Below are 9,970 nucleotides of genomic sequence, written 5' to 3' on the forward strand. Positions count from 1 at the left end.
TATAATGCTCGAATTATTGAAAAAAAAAAAAAAAAAAAAAAAAAAAAAAAAAACTAGCAATGGAAACTCTCGTACTTTAATATTTGGAAAAACTAAACCGACTAAAAAAGTAAAGATTAAAGTACCAATAAATGCTTAGACTAAAGAATAAGAAAATCATGTGTTTAGTTCTTGAAGGCTTTAAGCCATAGCTAGAAAATAGTTCCACCCTTTTTTAGTTCTTGAAGCCATAGCCTTGAAGATCAAAACTCAAAAGCAATCTTGTTTACCAGGAATGGATGTGTTAGTTGTACGTTTTTAATTTTGTTTGTGTTAGTAATAGTAAGTAGAACCAAAAATTTGACATTTGTATTATTTTTTCATAAATAAAATTGTAAAAATAAAAATAAAAGCGTTATATACCCTACTTATAAGGGAGGGATAGAGGCATATTCACTGTAGTCACATTCTAGCCATATTGTAAATTAATCCAAGCAAAATCATGGACTTATAAGACTAAATTTTTGTGGAGATAATCTCCCCACTATGGAGAACATGCTCACAAAAATTCAACTCATTCAAAGAAATCTAACCTTAGAACATACTCACAAAAAAATTGGACCGTTAGATGAAAAGCTAAAAAATGAACACTAATTTTTATATGGTTAGACATATCCAAATATTATAATTTTTTGTGAGAATGATCTTCATGATAAGAGATCATCTCCACAAAAAACCATGCCTTAATTCATTTGTATATGAAAAATGTGGCTATAATGTGCCCATAAGAATGTGCCTCTATCCCTCCCCATTCTTATATATCAAAGTTTTAAATGTAAAATATATAGCCAATTTAAAACACATATATCGTATTTTTGCCGTTAGCATTTTATTGAACCGAATATTTAAAAATATTATTGTTAAACATTTTGAATATTAGGCGTATCACGAATTTACTAGCTATTACCAGAAGTCAACAACTAAACATTCAGTGCGCTAACAATGGTAAATGCAGGGGGACGAGATTATATAGCAACTGCCAAGTTGTCCTAATGTGATTGGATGTTGGAGTGGGCCTATTGAAACGAGAAAAACCAGTACCCGGCCCGTAATAGCAAACAAAAGCCCAAACGTTGAGTGGATTTTGTACCTCCTTCCTCTTTTTTCCTTTCTTGGCAATGGCTTCATCTCTCTGCAACTTTGTTCCCTTCTCATTAACGGCCCAACCCAGTCGAGTTGCAAGACTACAAAACTACCAAATCAACCCTCCTCCATCTTCACATCATTCTCCTACTTCATTGCAATGTCTTCAAAGGGTTCCGGTTGATAATGGGGCTTCTTCGATGTTTGTGGTATGCCCCTCTGTTGCTTACTCAAATACCCTTTTCTTTAAATCAGCTTATAATGTTCAAGTCATTGTTGGGGAAGATGAGCCTGAAGAAGTACTTCTAAGGAGGTTTAAGAGAGAAGTTATGAAAGCTGGAGTGATTCAGGAATGTAAGAGGAGAAGGTTTTTTGAGAATAGTCAGGAAGAGAAGAAGAGAAGGGTTAGAGATGCTGCTAAGAGGAACAGAAGAAGGTCTGGGTTTTTCACTCTTACTTGTAGAATTTAATTTGTTTATGTAACACTTTGACAATTGTATCAAACCTGTAAGCTGACAATTGTTTTATTGAATAATCAGGCGACCCTTTAGAGCTCCACTGCCAGATAAGCAGGAAACCTTGAATGCAAAGAAGGATGATGACGATGGAGACAACTGGGACATGCCTGAAGGAAACTTGCCGTTTTGAGTATTTCATTCTCAAGTGTACTTCTGCTTACTGTAAGTTGATAGATAATTACTGTTTATCAGAAATATTGATAAGCAACATGATTCTTCTTTTTGGTGTGAGCAGTTTCAAGTGTTGTTATATGTTGAATTACTTTTTGTCATTTTGGCTCTAATCTCCATGATGTACCTTGACCCATATTACTTTGTAATCCATCTGAAGTAGTAGTTTGATTCTAGAACTGGATATACTGTAGGTTTTATGTTCGTAATGTTTCATGTTCACCTATCTTGGTTGACTTATTGCTTAACATTTTGTCTTTCATATTTGCATAAAAGATACTCCTCTAGAAATTTTGGGGGAACATTGTAAGAGTTTCTGTATAGGTATTTGTTAATTGCACATGCATGTGTTGGAATTATTTTTACAACTTTATTGTTGGTTTTATTGGCATGCATTTAGAAATGCAAGCACTTATAGTGATAAGTTCAAGTGCATATTATTGTACTCCAAAGTAATAGCACTTTGATGTGATGGTCTGAGTTCCTATATGTTCTTAATATGCGTATCTCAGTATCTCACTGCCACTCAGTACTTAAGTTTTCCTGGACAATGCTTAATCAGCATGAATCTTGATTAAAGCACAAGTGAATCCGAAAGTTCTGATGAAACAGATGTTGGTCTAGTGCTCTCCCCTTAAATAAAGAAAAAGCCAATCAGAAACGGATAAAATGGAAAATGTGAAAAAAAGGTCTTATTAACTGAAAGTATATAAGTCATTCCTTTCGTTTCAAGTCTACAGTAGAAAGATTTTGTTGTTTTGTCCTCATGGCCACTTTTGGAATGGAAGTCTAGCAGTATATTATGATGGCTTAACTTACGGAAATTCACAATAGAGTTTGGTTTTGGAGAGATAGATAGTGTGTTTTTCGTATTGATGAGGCCCTTATGAAGTGTTTCCCTCCATGTTTGCTTTATGGAGTCGATAGCACAAATGAATCAAAGACCACGAATTCAGTTTCAGCAAGCATACGGTTGAGATGCTACAAGTAAATGGTTGAAAAAGTAGACCTCTCTTACAACTTAAACATGTCAAGGTTGGTAAAAGGGGAGATCTGGGTTTCGAGATGGCTCAAATATGTCTCCTTGTCTAATTGATCGCCATATTAAAGAGAATATTTTTAGCAAGAATTTGGAAGCAACACTGGTTAGCAACATTACCTACCACAACAATGTCCCTTCTTCCCTCGAGGCATCCAGATTGCATAGCTTGACAGTGGCATCATATCACATCGGTGGCGGCAATTGCAGTTAACACTTCTGCAATGCTTGTTTTGTTTTGTTATTGTTTCAATCTTTGGGAATTCGTAATGCTTCACACACCTTCACATTGTGAGTTTGAGGTGCTGTTGGACATAGATTTAGAGCCTAGTCTGTAGAGCTTAGTTTGTGAAGTTTATTCATTAGTTCGTCCCCAACTTAAGCATATTGTTATGCTCTTTATCTCTATTGTTGATATCTTAGTTCAGTACCCCTTTCTGTTTCTTTTCTTTTTTTCTCTCTTTAGGACAAAGCTTCATTAATCCACATCACGAATTGAAATCAAAATGACATTCATACAATGGGCAAAGCATTGGAGTACCACTTTTGGGTATATAGTTGCAGTATCCAAAAACTAAAATTAAAAGAAATGGAAAAATATATATATATATATATATATATGTAAAGAAGATGTGTACAGTGATAGATCCCCCGGTCAAATGTATGCCGTGCATAGTTGAGAGATTATATCTTGAGAGCTGGAGTTGGATCACTCCAATTTGCTAAAAGAAGTTGTATACTGATCTCGTACGTCAGTATTCTAGATTTGTATAAATAGGTGGAATGAGAACAATATCACGAGTATAAAGCTATAGTACTCTTTTGACTAGTGAATTTTCATCCCAAGTAGAAAACGGCCCATCTTTGTGTTCTTTTCATGAGTAGTCACTGGAATCAATATAGGTTTTGGAAAGCGAAAAAATCTTCAAGAGGATTGAAGTCATCCCATGTCCATGAGATACTAGAGTCTACACTAGGTACCCATTTTTGAGAATCTTCTTGCATAGAGATGCTTTCATTCATGGACGTATTGACAGAATCTTCAATAGAAAATGAAGGACTGTAATCATTGGAGGGATTGGTTTCTGAATGCACCATTGCTTCCACATTGAGGCTTCCCCATAGCTTGTCATAGTCCTGCATAAGATCGATTGTGTCATCTGATGCAAATTCAACTTCTTGTTTCTTCTCTGTGATTGGAAGTGTATCCAACGCAGTGCTATCAGACGGTTTAAACTGCAGGCTTGTATCTTCGTCATTAGAACGTGAAGTCCGTTCAATTTCTGTGTCATGTTTTACACTTTGTTCAGTGGGCTTGTGTGTCGCAGGGTCTAAACCAAGGAGTTTTAGTCTCTTCTTAATGCGAGTATTCCAATGGTTCTTAATTTCATTATCGGTCCTTCCTGGAAAATGTGCTGCAATTTTTGACCACCTAAAGTCATCCAAAATTTGTTAGTGACTTCTCAAAATATTGCATGTAAATTTTCTATATACTGAAAGAATGTAAACTTTGCATACCTGTTACCAAGTCGAGCATGGAGTTGAATAATCTGTTCTTCTTCATCTTCTGTCAGTGGCCCTCTCTTAAGATCCGGTCGCAAATAATTCATCCATCTTAATCTACAACTCTTTCCACATCTCAATAAACCTTCATCACGAATACGCGCATGTCATTAAATCAATAACAGGAATTAAATATATCTTAATATAAATAGTTCATGAACATTTGTATCACCTGCAAGCTTCGGAACCATCCTCCAACAGTTTACTCCATTGTTTATCAGAAAGTTCACGAGTTTGTGATCCTCCTCAATGGTCCATGGACCTCGCTTTAGTCCAATTTTCTCACAACATGGTTGTCTCCCCATTGTGAAATCTGGCTAGAGCTTCCGAACGACAGGTCTAGATAGATAGCAAGTGACACACACACACAGTCGCACATATATAATTTGTGGTCGGGGATTAGAGGGGTTGCACTTTCACCGAAAGGAACTCATTATTCAACTAGAGATGCCAGTTCATATACATTCTTATAGTAATGTTCTTTTTGACAAATTCATGATTGCATTTGAATGATTTAGTAAACAATTGTGGAGATTATGAATTTATAAATCAATTACAAGTCATTAGTCATTAGTGCAAAGATTAGTGCAAAGGGGAAGTGTTGTTAGTGATAATTTTGAAAGAAATTAGAGGAAAAACGTGCTGTCTTGGTTGGAAAAGTTTATTCATTTGCAACGAAAGTCTTCTCTCATTTGGCATTTTAAAATTTTCGTTAGTAAACGGATTTCCACTATTAGGCTTTGTCGTTGGGGCCACTTCTTTCTTGCGTACATGGCAGGAGAGAGTGTTGAAGGCGCTCAAAGATGGGAATTAAGATCCAGTTCCTCAAGGGGTTGAGCACCATTCAGCGTCTCGTGTCTCCGTGTCATTTGGGAACTCTTGCGATGAGATCTTCCCAATAAGACTGCACATGAAAACCAAAAAATTTAAGTCACAGGTATCATAGGTAAACCAGAGAAGCTAAATTTTTTGAAAGGCACAAATTTAATGAGCATCTAGCAATAGGCGCGGCAAGTGTGATTCGAAGTCCTTCATGCCGCAAGCAGCCCAATACATAAGAAAACATACAGAGTATGAATATTCAGTGTCGGCGCGGGCAGCATCTCAGTAAAGGTCAATGAGTTAATGGTTCATGCACAAAATCTTTTCAGCATCTTTACCTATGATTTTGTCCAAGCGTCTAAAAGTGTACTTCTAAATAATTTATTTAAGGACCTCATCAGCCAACGTCATACACTTTTTTTTAACCAAATTTATATTTTAGCTAATTAATGACTTGTTCTTTCCTGTGAATTATTAGCTTTGGAAAATGCAAGAAAAAGAGTATGCTCCTCGAGCGTTCACACTCGGACACATGACTCGTAATGTGTGTTAGGAAATTACCGTGGTGATCTACAGCCTAATACACGTGAAGAAAATGGATTATAGTACAAGATCACCCCAAATAATGTAACAGATCATATTATCAACAAAATATTGTACTAAATGCGACACTCTCTGAAAAAGGATGAGTACCTCAAGTTATATATACAGCGCCATAGGCTGCTTCTCTAATTGTCCTATGTAATTGGCTGCTTCCCTAATTGCCCCGTTGAATAGGAGGGAGAAGGCTTGAATAATTGTACATCATGTTTGTTTGCCTTCACATGTCTAAAGTTGCTGACCGATTGATGTACATATCTAAAGTAGCTGAAGATTGATGTTTTGAGAAAGATGACAGTAGAAGACATTCGGGTTAACACATAAATATACGTTCAATCACTGAGCAAGGCCATCTGCTGATTCATACATTTTTCATTTTTTCCTGAAGTCACCCAGAACTTAGAGAGAAACGTTTCAAGAGTTTCTTCAACCTCTTAAAATGTTGATGTTTAGTTGAAAAATAAACTTTAATTGACCGCAAAGTTAAAAAAACCTTGAAACTTTAAGCTGATTGTAGGTGACATTTTCGGTCCTTCAGAAAACACCATTACTGGTACTTACAAAGAAATAGGACAACACCACATTCTCCATGATAGACCAAATGAAACTGCTTCAGCTTCTCTTGAAATGATTGTCTCCAGATTCGTTCAATGAAGCCTTAAGTCCAGCCAATGAAACAGTTACAGTTTTATTTATTTACAAACAATGACTTCTGTTAAAAGCCCTAGTAACATGTTGACACGTAAAACGCAATCTGTGTTTAAGGGTTGGGTTAACAAAAGTTCTTGGTTGCACTCACATTTCTGTTATGTCGGGTCGTCAAAGTGTAGTGTAAAGGTGTGATATGGTTTTCCCTTACAAACAGTCACTGGGGGACTGGAATAGATTATTGGATGAGACCGAGTTCGACTTGAGAGCGAACTGCCTACGTATCTTACTCTGGGTTGTATGGGGGAGAGTAGAATCAGGTCTGGCGTAGTTCATAGGAGAGGTATTTATAGAGATTGAGAGTGTATCCTTGCTCACCACGTGTAAAGGATGTCCTAAATGAGGGGTGGAGATTAGGATCACATGTGAGAACTGCCCTCCTAGGTCTGCTGTAATGATGTGGAGTGGCAGTCTGTACAAGTAACTTACGGCCGTGACCAGTGGCTGACGGTCAAGATATGTGCAAGTACACCTTTAGTCATGATTGCTTCTGGATAGGGAATCCGTGTCACTTCCTCGTGTAGTTCGCATGATACTGCGATCTGTCTGTAGCGTTCTACTAGCTTATGGATGCGACCTGGATCCATAGGTCGATGTGTCATTCCCACCATGTTAGGCGCGTGCTGGATAGAGAATATCACTCCCCTACACAGCCCCCTCTCAGTAGGTTGTGAGAACGACCTGCTGAGAGAGGCGTGGAGTATGTTAGAGGTGGAAATCTCCAACGACCTGTGAGGAATGGCTCGTGTTAACCATGTGAGCTAGTGGGTGCGAACGCTTTGCTGCGTGTCGCGGCCGCGTGGCGATCCGGATCTGGCGATTCTGAGAAGAAAACATGGCGCCCCGTTTTTTCGGGATGTGAAAAGACAGGACAGTTGGTTGGAAGTCGTGGGCAGCTAGGGCTAGGGTGTAATCATGATGCCTTGGAAACTGGAGGGGCGGTTGCTCAAAAATTTCACTTGCTCTGTTGAGACTTCATTTGGCTGCTTCGTCTGGTAGACAGAACTTCATTACCGCATCATCCTCCAGGTTAGTTCTCTGCCATTTTTGAACCTCTTCTTGTTTGGTGCTAAGCCTCTGTTCTAGAGTTGTTAGGATACCCTGTTAGATACTAGTAGCTAGACTTGTTAGGGTTAGAAGAGAAAATGTCGAAATCCGATGACATTCGATCTAATGAGGTTCGCAAAGTTTCTCTTGGCTGGGATGACGAAGGTGATGAGAAAGATGAGTCTGTGTGTGGGATGGTTGAGAGTGATGATGAAGGCGAGGCGGCTGAGGGGGCTAGCAGTGAGGAAGATGTGGCTCGATCTGCGTCTGTAGCTGCTGAAGCTAGCACTTTAGGTCGCGGTGAGGGGTCGCTGTCTTCAAAGCGACCCCGCCTAGGTGTGGATAGACATGCTTTGGGCGTTCCCCATATCTGAGAAAGAAATATGGGATAACCATAAGCGATCTGGAGATCCATGAGCCTGATTAGAACGCTCTGGTTTTTAGTGGTAGGTACACCCCACCAAATCATGGGGTGACCATCTGTGAGGGACGGTGAGGGCATTATGACGATACCGTTCTCCAAGCCGGTTTTGCGAAGTTCCCGAACCGTTGTGGCAAAGGCGCTGTTCGGTTTATTGGGTAACACGCGGGCGATTATTTAAGGTTTTGACCTCTTGAACGCCAGTGGTGAGTACCGAATCGAGGTCGCTGATGTTATCGAGCATTACCTCGTAAAGCGATCTAGGTCGCTAAACTTTAGCCTGCAAACTCGAAAGCTCTGGCGTCGCGCTGATGGTAAAATGTAACGAAGTCGTGGGACAAACGACCGCTTCTCCTTGTAGGCCACTTGTGCTAAGCGGGTTCGATGTGGACCATAAAATATGCAACTTTATTGGGGTAGTAGCGGTAGCGTTGTCGATTAGGTCAACTTGGTTTTGTTGAACTTATCTTTGAAAATGTTGTCTTGTTGCCTATCGCGGATATCCGCTGAAAAAGAGTCAAGTCGACAATTGATCGAAGTTCGCTAGGCCAAGCCGAAAAAAAACGAGCAAAAGCTACGGAAGTTCGCATTTCTTTAAAGAGCGCGGAGGACCTGCCATCCGGGAAAAAAGAGAAGAGCAGAAGGCCCGAGCGCGGGGTAACGTGAGTGGGAATACGTCGAAGAAAGCTGTGATGGAGAAGCGTAAGAGCGATCTAGTGACGCGGGAAGACAAACAACGAGGCCGTACTGGGGTGAAGCGACCCGTTGGAAGTGCTGGGGCCTCTGGGTCTGGAGCGGGGAAGGGTCGAAAGGACGCTCCTTTTGATGTGGATGACGTTCTCTTCGACATTCTAGAGTATCGACCTGCGAAGGCTGCGAGGGTGGTATTTGAGACCGCGACCGGGTGGTGAAGTCTGGCGGGGAAGGGCTCATCGCAACTCGAGGCGAGGCCGATGCCCGACCGGCGTCCTAAGTGAGGACGCCGCGGAGGTTGCCCCAGAGGTCGCTCGACCCAAGGTTGTTGGAGATCCCTCTAGCAAGATGAAGGGAAAGGTTGGTGCAAGAGAGACCGGGGGGCACTCTAAGATGGAAAAGACGAATTTGGAGCGAACCGATGTACATACATCGATGATGTAACCGGGAAGAAGCGCTATGTGAAGAGGTCGATCACGCAGCTACAAAGTCCGCACCCATACCGCTTGCTTGTTGGAGGGGATGACCACGGGCGGTTATAGGAAGGACACGGATGCTAAGGAGCCGGAGTCGAACACGAGGGGGGATGGACAAAGCGATGTGCCCGTGAGTAACCCTTTCGCTCTACTTGATCGTTATTATCGCGTTATGCCGCTTTGTTTGGTAATAACGTGATATGTTGTGTGATCTGTCCGGTGATCACCGGGTACCGGTTGAAGACGGCCGCTTTCGCTGAACCGAGAAGAAAGCGGACGTTGAGTCACTAAGGGACGAAATGCCGAATCTAATCCGGTGCAAGAGGGTTGAAGAGGCCGAATGGATCTTGTTGAGGCCTCACCACCGCCTCGACTCGAGAAGACCTCTGCTGTGAACGAGTCGATCGAGTTGAAGCATGAGGTGGAGGCGTTGAGGGGCCAACTAGCCGCGGCTAACACTTATGCTGAACGATGTAAGACTTCCACTCTGCAAGCAAAAGAGGCCTATCTCACCATCCGTGCTGAGGTGGAGGAGCTGAAAAGGAAGATGGACGACCTGCAGGAGGAGCGGGAGCGCCGGATTTCAGGCGAGCTCGAAGGCGAACTGCCTGAAGATGCCACCCCTGTTCCGACAGTCGTGTCACCCTCCCTCACTGGTCTAATGAGTGAGCAGCTTCAGGGGTCCAGCGATCTCCATGTGGTTGGTGCTGAGGCAGTTGTGGTGTCTTCTGGTGATCCAAGCTCCGTCTCTGTTTTGAATATCGCTCTCGGAGAAGATTTAGGCGAAAAT

General features: G+C 41.2%; 2 protein-coding genes across 2 annotated transcripts; one reads left to right on the forward strand and one right to left on the reverse strand.

Moving 5' to 3' along the window:
• Window positions 1–1,115: 1,115 nt before the first annotated feature.
• Window positions 1,116–1,990, forward strand: LOC147493810 (small ribosomal subunit protein bS21c-like). Its single transcript, XM_086565341.1, has 2 exons — window positions 1,116–1,558; window positions 1,662–1,990. Exons 1-2 carry the CDS (start codon window positions 1,158–1,160, stop codon window positions 1,768–1,770), a joined length of 510 nt encoding a protein of 169 aa, XP_086421467.1. The 5' UTR covers window positions 1,116–1,157; the 3' UTR covers window positions 1,771–1,990.
• A 1,450-nt stretch (window positions 1,991–3,440) lies between these two features.
• LOC147493811 (myb-related protein 315-like) lies at window positions 3,441–7,901 on the reverse strand. The gene is made up of 4 exons (XM_086565340.1): window positions 5,929–7,901; window positions 4,586–5,317; window positions 4,369–4,498; window positions 3,441–4,282 (listed from the first exon to the last, which is right to left on the reverse strand). The coding sequence occupies exons 2-4, from the start codon at window positions 4,716–4,718 to the stop codon at window positions 3,745–3,747; spliced, it is 801 nt and encodes a 266-aa protein (XP_086421466.1). The 5' UTR covers window positions 4,719–5,317; window positions 5,929–7,901; the 3' UTR covers window positions 3,441–3,744.
• Window positions 7,902–9,970: the final 2,069 nt, after the last annotated feature.

The sequence above is a fragment of the Coptis chinensis genome, chromosome 6, assembly GCF_015680905.1.
Source record: "Coptis chinensis isolate HL-2020 chromosome 6, ASM1568090v1, whole genome shotgun sequence".
In the NCBI taxonomy this organism is placed as follows: Eukaryota; Viridiplantae; Streptophyta; class Magnoliopsida; order Ranunculales; family Ranunculaceae; genus Coptis; species Coptis chinensis.

Excerpts from the sequence above, each read along its gene's own strand:
- LOC147493810 (XM_086565341.1), top strand. The coding sequence starts at position 1,158 with ATGGCTTCATCTCTCTGCAACTTTGTTCCCTTCTCATTAACGGCCCAA. Across the intron at positions 1,559-1,661 it reads GCTAAGAGGAACAGAAGAAG|GCGACCCTTTAGAGCTCCAC; the intron begins GTCTGGGTTTTT and ends TTGAATAATCAG.
- LOC147493811 (XM_086565340.1), bottom strand. The coding sequence starts at position 4,718 with ATGGGGAGACAACCATGTTGTGAGAAAATTGGACTAAAGCGAGGTCCA. Across the intron at positions 4,499-4,585 it reads GATGGTTCCGAAGCTTGCAG|GTTTATTGAGATGTGGAAAG; the intron begins GTGATACAAATG and ends TTCGTGATGAAG. Across the intron at positions 4,283-4,368 it reads CATGCTCGACTTGGTAACAG|GTGGTCAAAAATTGCAGCAC; the intron begins GTATGCAAAGTT and ends GGATGACTTTAG.